Genomic DNA, 21,138 nt, shown 5'->3' with positions numbered 1-21,138 from the left:
AAAGCCAATGCAAATTGTGTTTGGAAAAATCAACAAAATAGATCAACAAAATTTTGAGAAAATTGAATTAATAAGAAAGTTATGAGCATTTGAAGTTAAGATCATTATTGTAATGTGGATCCTCCCATTGGCAATGCAACGAAAACATGTGATGTCACATGTGAAAAACTTTCCCATTACTTTTGTATATATTTCACTTAAAATGCCTCTTTTATCACATCTATCAGTAGATCATGTGTTCTTTCTATAGGAGGGCATGTAATACAGATTTTCAAAGAATACATTAAGGATAAAGTGTTTGCATCACCCTGAGAAAGAGCAAAAGAGACATTTTTTGGGTATTTCATAGTCCATCCACGGGAAAGTTGTTCACATGTGTCATAACCCAACTTTAATTGCCAATGGGGGATCTCCATAGCACTAGTGATCACAATTTTCATATGCTCATAACTTTCTCATAATTAGTTAAATTTTTCTCAAACTTTCCTTGATCTTATTTGATTTTGAGAAAATTGAATTAATAAGAAAGTTATGAGCATTTGAAGTTAAGATCATTATTGTAATGTGGATCCTCCCATTGGCAATGCAACGAAAACATGTGATGTCACATGTGAAAAACTTTCCCATTACTTTGTATATATTTCACTTAAAATGCCTCTTTTATCACATCTATCAGTAGATCATGTGTTCTTTCTATAGGAGGGCATGTAATACAGATTTACAAAGAATACATTATGGATAAAGTGTTTGCATCACCCTGAGAAAGAGCAAAAGAGACATTTTTTGGGTATTTCATAGTCCATCCACGGGAAAGTTGTCCACATGTGTCATAACCCAACTTTAATTGCCAATGGGGGATCTCCATAGCACTAGTGATCACAATTTTCATATGCTCATAACTTTCTCATAATTAGTTAAGTTTTTCTCAAACTTTCCTCGATCTTATTTGATTTTTTTCTGTTTCCACACAAGCCCACTTGTTCAAAAGGTTTCATTCCCCTTTAAGAATGTGGATGGAAAATCGCTGTACTACAGTACTATACAATGAACGCGCATCTAGCCTCATTTCAGTCTTCGAGAGGGATATTCCTAAAGAGATAGGACATGGACTCCCCGTAGTGTATCCTCCTGATAGACTCTGAGAGCAGGAGGCTGATGTCTACCGTCCGAAGCTTGTTGCACTGGAGCCGCTGAAGGTCATGTGATACCGTGTTTGTGACAATGACCTGGACAAAAATGGGAAGGCAGATTCATAATAATAATAAAGATAACAATAAAAAGCTGCTTAACGCGGATGTTTCAAAGTACACAGGTGGCTGACTAACTAGTAAATACGCAACATAAAAAAAGTTAAATTGAAAAACAAAATTAATGTATTTCTGTATTGCATAAGCTTGACTCTTGAAATATAAATATAATTAATTTTAAATTCTTGGCTAATTTAATTACTACAGTGTACTACAGTGCATCCCAAAAAAAAACTATACACTTTTGAAATGGCTGCCAAATAAAAAATATAGCACCTTGGGGGAAAAGACTTATAGATATGGAAAGCTAATAAAGTCAACTTTCAAATGACACCAAAAAATTGGAAAACTATTCATGCTTGAGTGAGCACTGCCCACTGAAACAAAGGGTATGAAAATTAGGGTGGGCTGGAATTAGCCTTCCAATTTCTTTCATTTTTTTTGGTTTGGTACTTGCAAAGTTGAGGGTTATTTGGTGAATTAAAGATCAGATGTGATCAGTTTGTTGTTTGTGATAATTTAATGCATTATTAAATCGATATTGAATGCATGAGTGATCATGAATTGCAATTTTGTCTTTATCATGTGGATCTCAACAATGTGTTCATGACAGTCAGGAGAAGAGGGGGCAATATGACTTAGGTAGGTAAAGTACTTTGATGGGATAAAGATCAACAGAACATTTAGCAACCCCTCCCTCCATCTCCCCCCCCACTTCTCTCCTCCTGACAGACTAAATGTAAGTTTGGCTAGGCTGGGCAGGAATTAGCCTTACAGTTTTTTTAAGAGGTTAATCCTTTGGAACTTACAAAGCTAAGGTGTTAAGCTATTTATGAGTGAGAAAAATTACGATTTCTTAGGCAAATTTCATGAGTTACTAAATTGAAATCTAATGCATCACTGAACAGGAATTGTAATTTTAGTGTAGCATATTCATCTTGTGGACCTCAGAAGTGTGTTTGTGAGAGTCAGAGTAATGTGACGGTACCTGTTACAAGCAAGAGGGCAAGATATGCTAAGACTTGGTTAAAAGGGCATTCCTCTTCTTTTTGTCCTTTTACATATTAAAACACTATATATTGGTCTTAAAATCCAAGATGGCGGATTGGCGAAAGTTGTTGAGTGATGATAACGATGTCCAAAAAACCCCAAAATTATCGATGAAATTTGATTTCACCGTAAAATAATGCTAATAATGTGAAAGGTGAGGATGTATGCATTCCAAATGTCTTTTAAAAATTATTAAATGCACCCGCATAGATCCGATTAGAACGGATTCTATTGTGTTGTTGGTACAGAAGCAGATACAAATTTTGGCCAGTGCGAGTGTACGCGCTGTGATTTTGCTATTTAATGTGTAAACGGAATTGTCACTTTTCCTAGTGTACTAAGTCTATGGGGAAACAGAATTTCCGTTTCCGGAATTTAAGATTTTCTGAAACGGAATATCACTGTCCCTATAAGTAACTCTCTGAACATCCCCCCCTCCCCCTGATATTATTACACAAACCAATCTTCGTATGATCCAAAGTACCCCAGTGAACCCTGATCTAATCTGAGAGTGGTCATGAGATAAACATCCTCTTCCTGCGTAGTAGTTACAATTTTGTTTAAAAATAATGTCTCAAATCTCATATCATGTTATGAAACTAGTACACCATTGTATACACCAAAACAAAAACAATATGGTCTATAAATAGAAAATGGGCTGGTTTGTAATATAAATTGGCATACAACACGGGCCCATTGCAAAAAGGATTTGTCTAAATGCGACTCAGAAATAAATTTCAGATGAGAGTTAAACATGCACACTTCTCATTGGTTAAAATCAAGTTGCATTTCATTGCAACTGTTTGTGCGATGGGCCTTTGACACAAAATTGCTTGAAAGGTTACCTCATCAATGCAGGAATCTTCAATAATCTTAGGGGCTTCTGAGGACAAGAGACCATGTGTAGCAATAATGTAAATCTTATACGCCCCTCTATCCTTCACTAGTTCAGCTGCTGCAACAAAGGATTCCGCCTCGTCAATCATGTCATCCTAGGCACAGAGAGATATACATAATATGTATTTTGAATCAATTTAATACGCTTTTATTTAAACTGTCTTTGTTTTTCTGGGTGGACTTCCTCCTTTAGAAGGGTTTCTTAAAGCCAATTTGATCATTGTTGAGAAATGGGCAAAATTAGCATAAACATCTGGGGGGTGTTTCATGAAGGTTTTCAGCACTGTCTGTGAAATCGTCGGTGCTGACAATGTCAGTGAAATCCTTGGTTTTGATTAGCTATGAGGCACTTGCCTCCGACTGTTACTTTGGTAACTGTCGGAGAAAGCCAACTTACATGTATCAGTGCTGACAACTTTCATGAAATGCTCCCCAGGCCTAAGGGGCCTTTTTCCACTCAATATTTGTATAATGCAAGATGTGCTCATCTGTAATGGACATTTTTTCTTTTCAGCTTGAAATTCATAATTTAAAAAGCGGTTTAATATAAATATAAATGTTTGTGTAAATGTAAATATATCAAGGTAGATCTACAATGATATATTGACAATTAATCTTGTTTGTTTAAAGGCTGCTCATTTTCAAAGGCTGTGGTCGTGTGGTCCAGTGGTTAGAGCATTGGACTCACAATCGCAAGTTTGTGAGTTCGAATCCCAACTCTGCCATTGTCTCCACTTTGATAAAAAGGCCCAAGAGTGATATCTGTCGTCTATTACATCAGCCACTATGACTTATTAACCTAGATTGGTTTAGCTATTAATACTCACCACAATGATGGCTATCCTTCCTCCTACATCTCCAACAACATTAATGGGCGGTTTCTCCTTAGGTGTGAACACTGCACAGAAGAAGAAGTCAATACACGTTTCTAAATGTCTAGATATTATTAGATAAATCAATACTGTATTATTAACTTAAAAAAGTTGAATTAAAAAGTTTACAATTTTATAAATGGTAATTTCTAGTTACAGTTGAATCTCTTGCAATGACAGATATCTGTTGTACCTTACATGTAATATAAAAAAATTGACTTAAAAGATGTAAATGTTAACAGATAGATTCTGGTCTGTAATAATGCCTCCACTTATAAGATTATACAACTTTAGAGAAAGCATTTTTTGCAGACTACCTGGTATACTATAATTTTAATATCTTGATTTCTTTCAGGGATAAACGAGGGAAATGGATTACAATCTGATAACATTGTGGCAGAAAATCATGGAATTACATTACCAACTTTCGTAGCTATCCCTACATTTTATAAAAAGTTTCATAAATCATTACATGTATGCACCCTTTGTTTACTTTACAAATTATGACAGACTGTATCAATTATGTGATCTATGTCAGGGTATAATAATAATGATAATCCAAGCTTCTAATTTGTCTTCCTAAGCAATGAAACTAGATTGAAATTATTTTGCAAAGCAATGGTATTATCTAAGTGGGTCAATTCAAGTGAGAATACTGGAGAGCCAAGCAGTCGGTTATAACACACTTGTGGGATAATTGCAGAGTTGGTCTGTATACTGGTCTATTCACTTGTATCTTTGAACATGTATGTACATACTTCTATAAAATAAGATATTTATGCACATTCCTCTATTTTTTTTATTATCTTTTTATATGCAAAACTGAGATAGTATTGAAAGTTATCATGTACAATGCATTAAATATATTTGCCTACATATGGTATTGTAAAAATACAAATTTAGAAATGTCAAAACCTGGCCTAGAGAAAAAAAATCATAACTGCCCCTCAAAATGACTTGCAGTATGTACATGTATGTTAGTTGTTTACCGAACAATCTCACTGGATTAAGTAACCTAACTTTCCATCGTACTAAGGACTGTGAGTCATATCTAATTGATACAGTGAAACTTTGGTGCAATTAACTTTCAAACTGTTCATGTTGTTAGAGGACACTGGATGAATAAACTGGGTAAAATGACAACTGATTGTACATTGAAATTCGAACTATGCTTTATTTATAGACAATTTAATTGTATTTGCTTTATTTCTAAATCATGATTATTGCTATTGTATCATTATTCTATCATTATTATCATCATTATCATCAACAATCACCGTATTTTCAAAATTACTATATTGACTGTAGACTGAGCATCAACTGACTTCAATTGTTTATCATGGAATTCTATAAAAATCGAACAAAATCATCCTAAAAAATAGCACGAGTCAAATCTGTTTTTCAACGTCACATTGTAGTTTACATACCAGAAAACAGCAGTTGACAAAACATGTCAGATTTTCTTGAGAAATTCACATTCATTGCATTATTAAAACATTGTATGAATTGTTAAATCAATTTTGCACATGTTGCTATTTTCATTATTATCATTATAACATATAAATCTGAAATGCGAGTACAGTGCCTTCTAAGCAATGCACATTAACATGTATCTCTCATCAAATCTCATAACCATATATTGGTATATCAGTCTTGTATATTGAAATACTAAATCCTGGCTTTCGTTCATAATTGATAACAAAGTATTTTGTTCATTAGAATGTAATAGTTTTAAATGCAATTACATTAACTATTACCAATCCATAACTACTAAAATTAACACATTGTTAGTAATGCATATGATTTCGAATGAAAACGGAAAAAAAATCATACAACTTCAGATCAGTAAAATTACCAAATTGGGTGGAATGTAATATAATCTTGGCTATGAAAGGAAAAATAATAAAAAAGAATTGCAACAACTTAAAAGTTATATCAACATTGACCTGTGAAACAATTTTTATTCCCAATGACGTGGGGTTTTCTTTAAAAGGAAATACAGTACATCAGGAGATGGGACTCAGATTTAATGATTAGCCAGAGTGCTACATAAGCACTTGCCCGATTGCCAGGGGCAAGTAAAAGTTTGAGTCGGGCAAATTTTTTAAAATAAAGACCCAAACTACTTGCCCGAAATGGGAAAGCAAAATTCTCTCAGTGGAATGACCAAAGTAGGGTCAATATTTCTGATATGATATCGACCGTAATTTTGGTCATAGCGGGCAAGATATAATCACTTTGGAAAAAAGTCATGCCATAACAAGGTACATCAGTTCATGTCAAAAAAGAGAAAAGAGGTTCAATGGTTTATAAAACCACGATACTTTCTTTTGAAGTGGTAAAACATTTTTTCATGGCTTTTTTTTGGCAAGTGAAATATATTTTTTGGCAAGTATATTCCAACCATTTAAAAATTTACTTGCCCAACCAGGAAAGTGCTCCTAAAAAGTTATGTAGCACCCTGGATTGGCAATTTCATCTTCTGAAAACTGAAGGTAAAAAAGAACTTGTTCATCTTTGCAGGGTACCTTGCTCGGTTTTTGTGATGTGTTCTTTCAAACCAAAAATTCAAAACTTCACAATGGGCATAAGAACAGTGCACGAGGGGTTAAATCAAACATTCCAAGGCTGGAATGGGCTACCAATGTCAGTGCTTATAGCTTTGGAGAAATTAATTTTCACTGGTAACCAATTGCACCACGGTCAAGCAATTTGGGAAATGTAGTGCTAGATACCAAAGTTTGGGCTGTCATTGTGAGAAATATCGAAGCAAAAAAAAAAGGAAAGAAAATTTGTAGGTTAGAGATCAGTGCTAAAGGCAGCAAAGGAAATATAGGAGAGTGACGAGGCGACCCTGCCCTCATCCCAGCCCACCTCGTCTCTTAAGTTCCCTGAAAAGAATGCTTTGGAGCCACCATCTTTCCTCAAGTCCCCTCCCTTTAAAACTACAGCAAAAAAAAAATCATTATTCTGCATCGATCAGACTTATAACATTGTGATTTGCCAAATGATGGCTCCTTGTACAAAAATAGCCTTCAAATGAAAGAAATAGTCCCCAAAATTCAGACATTATCCTAATGTCACAAAAGCAACCCCTAAAAGTGGAGGTCATTTCCTATCCTTAATGAAAGGTTAGATCCCAGGGAGTGTTTCATAAAAGGACTGGTCTTAAGTTTCATCCAACAGGTCCTGTTTATTCTGATAGTTACCATAGTAACAGTGCTTGTCAGTCAACAAGAACCGAGGAAAGTTGTCAGATCTGACAACTTGTTGGACCGAAATACTGACGGAATGCTCCCCTGCTTGCACTAGATACTTACAAGGTAGGCCAGGCATTCCTAGGGCCTGACTGCTACTGCCTGGTGCCACAGGGGGTGGAGAATGGCGGCCATCCACCCTGTCCGACTCGGATTCCTTCTGCTCTCCGTGGATAACGGCTAGTCCAAGGCGAAGCCTCTCGGCGTAGGATGTCGCCCTCTTTGCTGATCCGGGATTACGGGCTACAATTACAGCATTTCTCCAATCAGGAATCTAACAATGTACAAATGTAAATAACATAAATATGAATTGGATAAGTGTCTGTTAAGAGTCAACATAAAAACTGGAAATGATGATCAACTATACCAGTACTACACTTCATCCACTGTAGTGAAAGTACAGCTACAGTAAACCATGAACACTCTCACATGATATATTCCGATGAATTATTTTACTATTTTCAAGGTCAAGTCCACCCCAGTAAAAACTGATTTGATTAAATAAAGAAAAATCAAACTAGCATATTACTGAAAATTTCATCAAAATTGGATGTAAAATCAGAAAGTTATGACATTTTTTAGTTTAGCTAATTTTTCACAAAACAGTTATATGCAAAACTCAGTGACATGGAAATGAGATAGTCGATGATGTCCCTCTCTGATTCTTTTGTTTTTTTTATTGTTTGAATTATACAATATTTCATTTTTATATAGATTTGACAAGGGCAAACCTGACTGAGCCATATAGTTTTAAAATGATGCTAGTTCCACATAATCAGGAAGGAATTCATCTTTGTTTCACTTGACAATGAGAAAATTAGAATATTACATATCTAATATAATAGAATACAAAAGAAATACATGTACTTCTTTTGTATAATGAGACTGATGACATCCTCCACTCACTATTTAGTGAGTGGATGATGTCATCAGTCTCATTTGCATACCAACCATACAACTGTTTTGTGAAATTAAGCGAAACTTTTAGTATGTCATCACTTTCTTATTTTACATACGATTTTGATGAATTTTTCATTTTATGATCGGTGGATTTTTTTTTCTTTTTATTCAAATCAACTCTTTGTTGGGGTGGACTTGCACTGCATCCAGTTATCCACCTTTAAAGGAAAATTATAACAGTATGAAACAAAACAAAGATCACAACAACAACAGTAATAAGAGTAACAATAACAATCAGGGTGCTACATAACTTTTTAGAAGCACTCGCCCAGTCGGGCAAGTAAATTTTCAAAAAGTTTGAATATACTTGCCCCAAAATCTATTTCACTTGCCCGAAAAAATCCTTGAAAAAAAGTTTTACCTCTTCAAAAGAAAGTTTTGCGGTTTTATAAACCATTGACCTTTTTCTCTCTGACATGAACTGATCTACCTGCCATGACCAAAATATTATATCATATCGACCTTTATTTTGGTCATTCTACTGTGAGAATTTTGCTTGCCCAATTCGGGCAAGTAGTTTTGGTCTTTACTTCAAAACACTTGCCCGACTCTGACTGTTACTTGCCCTGGGCAATCGGGCAAGTGCTTATGTGGCATCCTGCAATAATGATAATATTGAGAGTCCACTGGATACCACTTACATGTTCTTGAATGTACTGGACAAGGAATGGGGAAGCTCTAAGGTTATCTACAGGCACGTCAAAGAACCCTTGAATCTCTTTATGATGTAGGTCCATGGTGATTACATGTGTCACACCTGTAAAATTAATATACAAATAATGAATGTTTATGAGTGCAATGGATAGAATACTTCATGAGGTGAAAGATGAAATTATCCATTCAACGAAGGGTAACCGAGTTGAATGGATCATATTTCGTCTTTCACAGAATGAAGTATTCTGTCCATTGCACAAATGAAAAACATTCACTATTTGGTTTATATGACACCTAAAATTTTTTTTTTTTCCATGTGAAATTCATGAATTTCGATGCAAAACACGCTCATGCGGTGCAAGTTTGGTCTGTTGATTGTTACGTCATTACAACATGTGCACTGCTGGCGCTTGAACTGCACGCTCGGTGCGCGAACTTAATGGACAAAATCGTTATGGATCCAAAATTGCACGGTTGATGACGCCATTGCAAAATGGGCTGAATGAACGATATCAAACAACCAATCAAATCACAAGGATCTATCTAGGTGTCATATAAAGTAGATTATCATGTCAATGTGTAATGAAATACTGTCAAACCAATATGAAGAATGGTAATTAGTACTTTCAGAATATAGGGCTGTCTATCAGGAATATTACCTTTCCTTCATTTTAAGATTTTATATTCCTTTTTCAGATAATCTCTTCTAAACAGAAAAATTACATGTAGGACCCCCATCTTCTATCTCCCTCCATTTCTCTTCCTCTCTCTAGTATTTAATCAATTTATTTATTTATTTAACTTGCTTATATATCTCCTTCAACTAATCCGAAATTCCATCTGAAGTGTTTAAAAAATTATGTTCATAATTTTTTTTTTTTAACTTTTAACATACCAATCAGAAAAAACAGAAATACTAATCAATGAGAAAAAAGAACAAAGTATTGATAAAAATGAAACATCACAAGGTCATATCTGTCATTACTCAAATAAAAAATTATTGTATATTTAATTTTTCATTTGATTGAGTGTAATTGAGTGCATGTTAAAAAAAGAGATACAAATAAAGAAGCAACAGTTGTTTAGATGCTTGACCCTATGACTTGTCCAATGGAAAACCACTGATTACAAGGTTTCACTTTGTAATTCCAAAGGTTCGTAATTCCGAAGGTTCGTAATTCCGAAACACGTAAATTCCCTATACCTCGATGTTCGTTAATCCAAAAACGTAAAAGGGTTCATTAGTACGAACATTTGTGGCGTTATTCCGAAGGTTTGATAATCCGAAAACAAAATAAGGTTCGATGTTCCGAGGGTTCGTTGTTCCCAAGGTTCGTTAATCCGAAAACGAAATAAGTTTCGTTGTTCTAAAGGTTGGTTAGTCCGAAAACGAAATAAGGTTCGTTAATCATTTCATTTTCAGACTAACGGACCTTCGGAATTACAAACTTCATTTCGTTTTCGGATTAACGAACCTTCGGAATTACGAACCTCACTTCGATTTCGGACTAACGAACCTTCGGAATTACGAACCTCATTTCGTTTTCGGACTAACGAACCTTCGGAATTACAAACCTTTGGAAATACGAACCTTCGGAATAACAAACCTTCGGAATATCCGAACCTTCGGAATAGCGAAGCTTCAGAATTACGAACATATGCGGATTACAAAGCAGGTATTCATAGAATTAAAAGTATAAGGGCAGGTAGGGAGAGTAAGCATGGAAATAAATGTGTAAAAGTAGTAAAAACTAATTCCCTATTGCATATTAGGCCCGTTTCGGGTACACGTGTACACGCACGGTCAAGTCAGTGCACGTGTACTAAATTCCATCACCGTGTACACGGTAGCATCTGCATAAACAAGCTCACAGCCTCACATTAAATCTTAGTTCTCAGACACTGCACATGTTTTAATTACTAATATGTCAACATATTTCAATTAATCCAGAGTGAGTTCACTTCCAAAATCGCCAATTTAATCCTCATTCTTTCTGGAGACTCACGTTTTTGTACCACGAAATCGGCACGAAATGGGTCTGCTCCGGTCTCAAAAGCTCGAAAGCGTTGCTCAATCACACTCAGAGTCAATTTGAGAATCACCAATTGCGATAGCGATCATCGCTACAACTTACGTGTTATACGCTCGCACACAAGCCTACAAACAAACGCTCTTCAAATTGGCAACATAATAATGAAAATTAATCGATAACTTCAGTTACACTTATTCTGCAGCGAAACGTGCATGCATGTACGGTACAGTATACAAAATGCGCATCCACCGAGCGTCGGCGATAGCTAGGGCCCTGTATTGATTTTCTTTTGCATTCTTTATTAATTTAATGCGTTGCTAAGCCGAGTAAACTTTTAATTTGCACCAATTTTTGTGGATTGATACTTAAAACTTCTCAGGTAAGCTTTAAAACCGTGACTTAGGCTATATAGACCCTTTTTATGACATATTGATGCGGGTCCGTGTCGACATGAAAACAGAACTCGCTCTCACAGTGTTTACAACGTGTACACGTGTACACGTGTACACGACCAAAAAACACGCCGTGTACACGTGCATCAAAAATGGACTTTCAAAACGGGCCTATTGCATATTATACAAATTATGTACGTAAACACGTGCATTTAAGGCCAAATAATGAACGATGTGCAAGAGGAGCCAATGGATATACCGCATCGAGGTCTGCAGTCTGGCCGAGTGCAGTATATCCATTTGGCGAATCGGGTACAGAGTTCATTATTTAGGTCCTCTATGCACAAGAATGCGTGCATTGTTTGTTTTATACAACCCCCTTCCCCTCCCCTACATGTATGTTACTGAGTTGCCCCGAATTCTATATTTGATCTAAATTCTACATTATTCTAGATAATTCCAGAATCTCCAGTTCAAGTACATTTGGTATAACGTCAGAGTGCAGGATAGTGCATTTTGGATGCAATCGTGCAGTTTGCTGAATATCATGTGATCCGATTTGGACCAATCAGATTACAGAACATTCTTGGGAGTTGTATAATCTTCAATTTACTACATTTGTAGTATGCAGTCTATCTTACTTACCAGCTTTACAGAGCATAGTGGCAAGCAATTTGGCAACGATGGATCCTCTTTTCCTCATCTGACTCTGTTTACTGTATGGAAGGTAAGGAATGACAGCGACGATGGACCGTGCGGACGATGTCTTGCAGGCATAGGCTATGATCAATAACTCCATAATCGCATTGTTCACATCTCTGTGATGCATAAAGACAGATAAAACACAACATTATTTTTCTGTATCTTTTTTTGAATTAATTCATTCATATTTCTATTGATTTATCCATCCATTTTCATACATTCCTTTGTAAATGGTAGTCGGGATATTCGTCAACATTGTTTCCAGATAGTCTGCAGGCACTGGCCTTTTGTTTTTATTAGTGCAAAATACAGAGTCTCAAGTAGCGAGACTAGATTCAATCATGTATGGTGGCTCCTTCACTCTAGATATGGTATCAAGGGCGGAAATCTCTCCCCAAATGTAGGGGGACCAGGGGCTGTAAAATTTAACAAGCAAGCAAAAAAAAAAGGTTATCACCCAAAAAGTCCGCAAAAAGGAAGGTCATATCGTCCAAAATACATGTTTTATTTTGAATGAGGTATTTCTTTTTATCATACAAGACCAAAAAAAAAGTAGGGGGAAATTTGATTTTGTGGACATCCCCCCCTACTAAAAATAGTAGGGGGATGCAGTCTGTGATTACAGACTATCTATGAGGAGCCCAAACGCATTCTTTATGAACAAGACTATTAAATCTTAAAGGAGAATGAAACCTTTAGAACAAGATAGCTTGTGTGAAAACAGAAAAATCAAAGAAACAGATCAACGGAAGTTTGAGAAAAATCAGAAAAATAATGAGAATGTTATGAGCATTTGAATATTGCAATCACTAATGCTATGGAGATCCTCAAAATGGCAATGCGACAAAGATGTTTGATGTCACTTGTGAACATCTCTCCCCATTATTTTAGTATATATTTCACTTAAATTGCCTCTTTTATCACATCTATCAGTAGATCATGTGTTCTTTCTATAGGAGGACATGTAATACAGATTTTTAAAGAGTACATCATGGATAAAGAATTTGTATCTCCACAAGAAACAGCAGAAAGAGACATTTTGAGGTTATTTTATAGTCCATCAAATGGAAAGTTGTTTACATGTGACATCACACATCCTTGGCACATTGCCAATGGGAGGATCTCCATAGCATTAGTGTTAGTGATTGCAATAGTCAAATGCTTATAACCTTCTCATTATATTTCTGATTTTACTCAAACTTTCTTTGTTCTCATTCTTTGATTTTTCAGTTTTGACAGAAGACTACTTATTCCAAAGGTTTCATTCCACTTTCAGGACATAGTTCCTAGAGGTGACAGGTCAGACATTGTATACAAAATTACCTGCAAACTCACAGATTGCAACAATACTGACATGTATGTTGGAGAGACGGGCAGAACTCTTAATGACTGACTGAGTGAATGAACATGAAAGAGTGTTTCATGAAAGGAGTTGTTGGAGGTTTCATCCGTCAAGTCCCATTTTATCCGACAGTAAACAAAGTAGCACGGCTTCTTAGCCAATCAACATCAAGGAAAGTTGTCAGATCTATCAACTTGTCAGACAAAATGTTGATGAAACACTGCCCAGATTGAACTACCGATCTCATTAAGCTCTTGCTCAACAAGACCTCAACACAGGAATATATGTTGGGAACTTGGGATAATGCCCTTATAAGTGTCATCTAAATGTGAAGTTGATAATAGAAAAGGCAGTATGAATGGCGATAATGCAATGCTAGAAAATTGAGAAATCCATCTTTCCCTATAAAATTTTGCTCATTAAAGGTGTGAAATAAGTTTCAATAGGAATAGGGAAATTCATTACATGTAGATATTCTAAACCAGTTTAGTTTTTCCATCTTTTTTTTCAAATCAATGTTCCGTTCTGATTGCTTTGATATGGTAGAGACCCAATATGCAACAATGACTGCCATGATACAATGTAGAGTACTAGTCGGAAAACTAGATGTGATAATACATGTTTGCCCTTGAAATAAACTTACTTTGCTCCAGTCTGAAGTATGAAAATATCTTTGCCTCTCACTGATTCTTGAATCTGGACCTTTGTTTCTATGTGAGAGAAAACAAAAACAAAATCATTAGTAAAATGTTGATATGAATCATGTACAGAGATGGGTTAGGCATTCACAGTGATTATAATATGGTTAAATGGGTACCGTTAGGAAGTAATTCCTCAAGAAGCTCTGTGCGCTGTGAATACCTAGCTTAGCCGGGTAATATAGGAGCGCCTAACAAGGTGGATATGTCCGCAGTATAAATACCCTATATTATCATTATCATTATCATAATATAACATAACTAACAAGTGGAATGCCTCTGGCCGTCTCACCTGCATCACGCGGTTCAATATAGCAGCAGTGCTGACTTTGAATACTACTCTAACTCGCACAAGATGTTCAGTGATACATGGTTACTCTTATGTCCACTTTTTAGGAACTAGACCAATAAACTTACAGAGATATGATGGTTATTCAACAAAAAACCCCAACATGGCCAAAGTTCATTGACCTTATATGACCTTTGACCTTGATCATGTGACCTGAAACTCGCACAGGATGTTCAGTGATACTTGATTACTCTTATGTACAAGGTTCATGAATCAGATCCATAAACTTTCAAAGTTTTGATGGTAATTCAACTGATACACCCAATTCGGCCAAAGTTCATTGACCTTTGACCTTGGTCATGTGACCTGAAACGCGCACAGGATGTTCAGTGATATTTGATTACTCATATGTCCAAGTTTAATGAACTAGACGAATAAACTTTCAAAGTTATGATGGTAATTCAACAGATACCCCCGATTTGGCCAAAGTTCATTGACCCTAAATGACCTTTGACCTTAATCATGAGACCTGAAACTTGCACAAAATATTCAGTGATGCTTGATTACTATTATGTCCAAGTTTCATGAATCAGATCCATAAACTTTCAAAGTTATGATGGGAATTCAACAGATATCCCCAATTCGGCCAAAGTTCATTGACCCTAAATGACCTTTGACCTTGGTCATGTGACGTGAAACTCATGCAGGATGTTCAGTGATACTTGATTAACCTTATGTCCAAGTTTCATGAACTAGGTCCATATATTTTCTAAGTTATGATGACATTTCAAAAACTTAACCTCAGGTTAAGATTTCAATGTTGATTCCTCCAACATGGTCTAAGTTCATTGACACTAAATGACCTTTGACCTTGGTCATGTGACATGAAACTTTAATAGGATGTTCAGTAATACTTGATTAACCTTATGGCCAAGTTTCATGAACTAGGTCCATATACTTTCTAAGTTATGATGTCATTTCAAAAACTTAACCTCAGGTTAAGATTTGATGTTGACGCCGCCGCCGTCGTCGGAAAAGCGGCGCCTATAGTCTCACACTGCTTCGCAGGTGAGACAAAAATTATAAGGACCAAGTCTCTGAGATCAAGCTCAGGGGTTAATATTCAATATATGGTTTGATTTGACATTACATTGATCACATGGAAAGATCTACCTCGAACAGAACTTCAATGTCCAGGTGGACAGGCAACTCACGTTCATGAAACAATAGAACCCATCTCTGGAACCTACATGTACCAGTACAATACATGCATACCACACAGGAGGCCATTTCTGGCATTTAATATGCCATTTAAACTTGCACAGAGTTTTATATCACAGGGTAAACTCCTTATCTTGTGATGTAACTTTTGCATTAGTGTGAGTGCATGCTCATAAGATAATGACAAAGAATAGCAAATAATAATATTTCATGTCATACATGTATAAGTCATTCTACAGTTCAAAGTCGTTCATCTCATCCTCAATCTACAGTTTCATGTAATTAATAACATTATAAAGTACATGCATTAGACAAACAAAAGTCTCTCCAAATAGTCTTTGGAGAGGTAAATTCTTTACTCTTGACTTCCTCTTTTTTACAAGTCATTTCCCCCTACAAACCATTCATAACATGTCATACATGTACATGAAGCTCCTTGATGAAACATTACCGGGTATGTATCGGGGTGCTTTCCTGTACATCAATGTTGGCAATACTGAGAAATGTGTACCTATGTACTGTACAGTGTGTAACAGAATGACATGATTGAATGAGATATGACTGATGAATATTCAAATTTCCAGTACCAAATCACCATTATTTGTTTACATGCAGCATCCAGAGCAAATAAAGAGAAATCAAACAGTGTATACAGTATGGTGACATTAAATCTGTACATATGTACAAAGAGACTCAGGATGGGTGGCTTATTTCAATTGTTAATGCCAAGATCAACCAGGATAATATCAAATTTGCATTTTCAGTCCGACCTCTCTTATCCAGCCTCCCCTTATTTGGATCCTTCTATTATCTGGACGTACTTGCCGAGATTTTTTTTTTCAATCTAGTACGTGGGGAAATGCCAGGGGGAAATGAGATTTCAATCTATACTTAAAATTCCATCGCAAACTCACTTTGATTACATACATTTTCCAATGCATGCATAGTCTACCTACAACCACATTATTTTTAATATCTTACCCAAAGCACCGAAAGAACTTAGACAGGATAATTTTCCAGTAAATCAGGGTGAAGTGCAACCATTTATCACAATTTTCTTTTTATTCTGGGAGCGGTAGGCCTCGATACGGACAGTGCCATTTATCATGTTTGAGCCTACAGTCAGTATTCAATGGCAGACTTTGCTAAGCAGTGAAGCCCGCCGTGATGATCCAATTTTCTAACTTAGTTTCGAGTCATTCTCTTTCCTTCCAGTTATGCTCGATGTATACCTGAACATTTCAGCAGGTAAATTATCCCAGAGTTTCGGCAACCAATCAATTTCATTTCCTAAAGAAACTGCCTATCATTTGCACTGACACTGCAGTGAATGTTGTCTGCGTCTGCCCACTACAGTAGATTACATGCAGCTACTTCGGGTAACAGCTGCGTGTATTTGATATTGGGTCTCTTAGATCCATATAAATCCCTTATAATAATAATGATAATAATTAGACTTATATCACGCCAAATCCACTCTGTAGAGTGCTCAAGGTGCTTTTTAGGAAATTATCAAAGAAATTAAGAATTGAAGAGAAATGTTTTAAGGTATTGTTTGATAGTTTCAGAGGTCAAGCACTATTTGATGTTTTAAGGGAGGCTATTCCAAAACTTAGAGGATGAGTAAACAAATGATCTTTCACCCCAGGTTTTGGAAACTTCAGGGGTAACAAGAGAATTGGAAAAGGAGGAACGTAAGGATCTTGAAGGGGTGTAACTGTTGATCAGTGAAATGAGGTACTGGGGAGAAGAGCCATGGACACGGTGGAAAGTTAAAAAAATCTTGAACATAATACATTGTTTTACAGGGAGCCAATGTAAGGATCTTAAAATAGGAGTGATGTGAGTGCGTCTGGTGGAAAGAAAAACGATGTGAGCTGCAGCATTTTGAAGTTCCTGAACTTTGACTAACTGATTGTGGGGTAGATTAAACACGTTGGTGCTGGTCCCAACCTGTCCGGATAAGAGAGGTCGGACTGTATTGACAATGATACCTGTAAGCAAACATTTAAATTCAAACATGAAAAGAAAACCAGTACAGGAATATGAAATAAAATAATGAATAATGATTTGAAAATTGTTAATAACGGTTGATATTATTTTTTTCATGTATTGTTGGTGGGCTCTTAAAATCTGTCTCTCTATCTAAAAAAAACAAGGCATGAGCGATGTCGTGTCTTGCCCACTTGTGAAAATGACCAGAAATATTGCGAATTGCAGGGGCATGTAACAGAATTGTATCAAAAGTTCATTGTAAATAACTGGGATGTAATAACACTTTTTGTAAGAGTCTAGAATGTAAACTTTAATGTTGGACTCAAAATGACCTTTCACCTTACCATGTGACCTGCAAACACAATAACATGCAGGTCCCCTAAGTACATCTTCCATCCAAGTTTTATTGAAAAGTGACTTACGGTTGCAGAGTTATGTGTCATAGGAGAGTCTTGCATGTCAACTTTAACGTTGACCTAAAATGACCTTTGACCTTACCATGTGACCTCCGACTGCAGCATAACATGCAGGTCCCTGAAGTACATCTACCATCCAAGTTTGGTTGAAAAGTGACTTACGGTTGCGGAGTTAGGGGCCATAGGAGAGTCTTGAATATAAACTTTAACGACCTGAAAATGACCTTTGACCTTACCATGTGACCTCTGACTTCAGCATAACTTGCAGGTCCCCTTTGTTTGAAAAGTGACTTACAGTTGCAGAGTTATGTGTCATAATGTTTGTGACGGATGGACTGACGACATTTGGATCCCTTTAAAGTCTCGCCTTCACCTCTGGTGGGCGAGACAAAAAATGAAGGACATCTCATATAAAGGTCTTCAGAGTTACTGCATACTAAGTGACAACCTTCTTTTACCCATAAAAAGAATTCTCTATAAAGGGAAATGAAGAGACTATTTTTGGACAATTAGAGGTTGCCACTAGTGCCATAATTCTAAAATACAGCTTATTTTCTGAGTTGTAACGTTGTCATGTAAACATTCAAAAAGTCAGAGCTGCCAACATGAATTGTCAAGAAATCCTATTCATCATTTCTCTTTATCATATTTCAAGCCTAGAATCCTATTTTCTTTTAAATTGTGAAAAAAAGGAAAACATACACAAAATCATAATTCTTACATTGTAAAAGTTTCAAAAATCCTGTTTCTAGGGGAAAATCCCATTTAGTGGTCAACTTCCCCTTAAAATTCCTACTAAATAGGATAAATTGCTCCATACTTGGCAGCTCTGAAATGTTCGGATTAAAGAACAAGGTTTTAACATTAATATCAATGTACATGTAATGATTACCTTTGTTGTCTTGGGTATAAACGTCCACCTGGCCCAATTCTACTCCTAGACGCCTGATAAAGAAATAACAACATCAGTTTTACAGATAAATGGTGACAATAATCTGAGAAATATTGGGTAATTAATAAAGGTTTCAAAGAAAGGGTAATAATTATTGGAATATCATTACACTTCAACATGTTAAAACATTGAATATATATTGGTGGTATGGGGAGCCACTTTGATGACCCCCTTTTCAGGCCTAATTTTCAGTTCTCTAGATACTCCGAATGACAAAAGTTCTATTCAGAAGCCGTTGCCATATGCCTTAGGGCAAGGGCTTTAACTGTATGAGTATATGCACGGTGAGCTCCTGGGCTCCCGCCTGCGAAGCAGGCAGGAGCTCCCTGGGTTAGCTGGTGTGGTGCCTTGTACAGTTGTAGTTAGACCAAAAGCTTCGGTCTCTGTTATGTTGGCTGTTCCAATGAACTCCGTTGGCTCCACTCACCAAATACAGAGACCGAAGTTCTAGCTTGATCTGTACAGGGGACTGAAAGCCATACGTAGGCCTTAAGTTCGGATAAAACAGGGAAGTGAAGTTGCGCAACAGCCGAAGTGAGTCACTGTTTTTTTATTTTTCCCTGCTTTACTTTTCGTGCATTTTAGGCCAAAACGGAATAATAATCTTTATTTTTTGGTAAAGTTCTTTTTATATATTTTTATGAAATAAAGACAAAAATCGATGAGCCCAGTCGGGGGGATTTTGCATTATTCACCCGCTAATGGTGGCTGATGGATAGCAAGCCGTCTGTGTACGAGGAGAAATATTTTTAAAAAATAAAATGTTAAAAAACTCCTCGAAACAGACGGCTGCCAGCTGTCAAAGTTGTATACTAAAACCATTAGTTGTAGACTCCTGTGGTGTGGACATTTTCTTTATGAGCATGATGAGATTTTAACCGTTTATTTTAGCGTTAGGCCTACATTCTTCTTGATGATACTCCTCAATGTCCCTATACTATGTAGGAACCACCCGAGGAGAAAATATATTGCAGCCATTACTTAAACTTTGAAAGTAAAGTTCAGGTAGATCTAGGGTGTCTGGAGACACCCTACTCTAGACTAGTTTAGGCACACTTAGTTACTCTTATTAATATGAAGGACAATATGAAAAAAAAATGTGGAATATCAATCTCATTCAAGTTTAGATTTAATCAATTCTAGGCCGAGGGTGCGTAGAAATATCCCCCCCCCCCCCTTCCTTCATTACGCCTAACGTTAGTGCATGGCCATGGGCTTAAAAAAACAGTTCAACTCCCCCGGCTCGCGCTCTGGTTCCACATTAACGTAACCGAGGGAGTGCCGGACCGTGAAGCGGTCCGGCGCCCAAGAGCTTACCATGTATTTACCCATACTCACGGGACAATGGTAGATTATGGTCAAAATATCTAGCAAGATAAATTATGATTTTTATGAAAACATAAATTATGCACTTACATGCATCATATGGATGAAGGTCTGACGAGTGGTAGAATCCTGACATCGATGCACAGACTGGAACCTCAATAAACCGAAAAGTTCTCTCCTTCTACCCCAGTCTCGATCATGTCGATCGGCCATTTTGTTATGATTCACAACAAAATCGGCCGATCGAGACTCAGACTGGGGAGGAGAGAACTTTCCAGTTTTTTTGAGGTTTCAGTCTGTGCCTCGATGTCAGGATTCTACCACTCGTTAGACCTTCATCCATATAATCGTGGTAAGTGCATAATTTCTGTTTTCACAATTTATCTTGCTAGATATTTTGACCATAATCCCTTGTCCCGTGAGTATGGGTAAATACCACTGATAGTGATCTATCAGTGGTAAACACGGTGAGCTCCTGGGCGCCGGCCCGGGAAGCGGGCCGGCGCTCCCTGGGTTAACATTAACGTTAAAGTTATTTACCGTGCAACAGAATTGGACAACTCCGGATGGCTGTTTCCAGAAAAAAACAGGAGGCCTGTGGCTCGATTACAAGCGTTTCGGGCCATTGTTCAGCTCAGATATATTCTCTTGCTCCGTTTGACGTCAAAATCGTGTTTATTTTCCTCAGAATAGACCAAAAGTTAGTTTTTACAATTGATTTAGCTCAATAAATGACGAATGATCGTAACTCTCATCTTGTCGTACACACCGGTGTAGTCTGTAGAACAAATTTGTTGTGTATGGAGGAAAACGAACGATCGTGACATCATTTTAT

The 21,138-nt window shown here is 36.6% G+C and overlaps 1 protein-coding gene across 2 annotated transcripts; it reads right to left on the bottom strand.

Moving 5' to 3' along the window:
• Nucleotides 1-967: 967 nt before the first annotated feature.
• On the bottom strand, nt 968-21,104 carry LOC121423018 (phosphoribosyl pyrophosphate synthase-associated protein 2-like). Of its 2 annotated transcripts, XM_041618289.1 has the most exons (10): nt 20,844-21,104; nt 18,918-18,970; nt 14,050-14,116; nt 12,008-12,180; nt 8,925-9,040; nt 7,387-7,597; nt 5,922-5,951; nt 4,022-4,092; nt 3,143-3,289; nt 968-1,226 (listed from the first exon to the last, which is right to left on the bottom strand). In XM_041618289.1, exons 1-10 carry the CDS (start codon nt 20,927-20,929, stop codon nt 1,068-1,070), a joined length of 1,113 nt encoding a protein of 370 aa, XP_041474223.1. In that variant the 5' UTR covers nt 20,930-21,104; the 3' UTR covers nt 968-1,067. The 2 variants fall into 2 exon arrangements, with proteins under 2 accessions (XP_041474223.1, XP_041474224.1); XM_041618290.1 differs by lacking the exon at nt 5,922-5,951.
• Nucleotides 21,105-21,138: the final 34 nt, after the last annotated feature.

This window comes from Lytechinus variegatus, chromosome 10 (assembly GCF_018143015.1).
Source record: "Lytechinus variegatus isolate NC3 chromosome 10, Lvar_3.0, whole genome shotgun sequence".
Taxonomy (NCBI): domain Eukaryota; kingdom Metazoa; phylum Echinodermata; class Echinoidea; order Temnopleuroida; family Toxopneustidae; genus Lytechinus; species Lytechinus variegatus.
This window is presented reverse-complemented; position numbering and strand designations above follow the sequence as displayed.

Excerpts from the sequence above, each read along its gene's own strand:
- LOC121423018 (XM_041618289.1), bottom strand. The coding sequence starts at position 20,929 with ATGGCCCGAAACGCTTGTAATCGAGCCACAGGCCTCCTGTTTTTTTCT. Across the intron at positions 12,181-14,049 it reads ATACTTCAGACTGGAGCAAA|AGATGTGAACAATGCGATTA; the intron begins GTAAGTTTATTT and ends TATGCATCACAG. Across the intron at positions 1,227-3,142 it reads AAGATTCCTGCATTGATGAG|GTCATTGTCACAAACACGGT; the intron begins GTAACCTTTCAA and ends ATTTTTGTCCAG.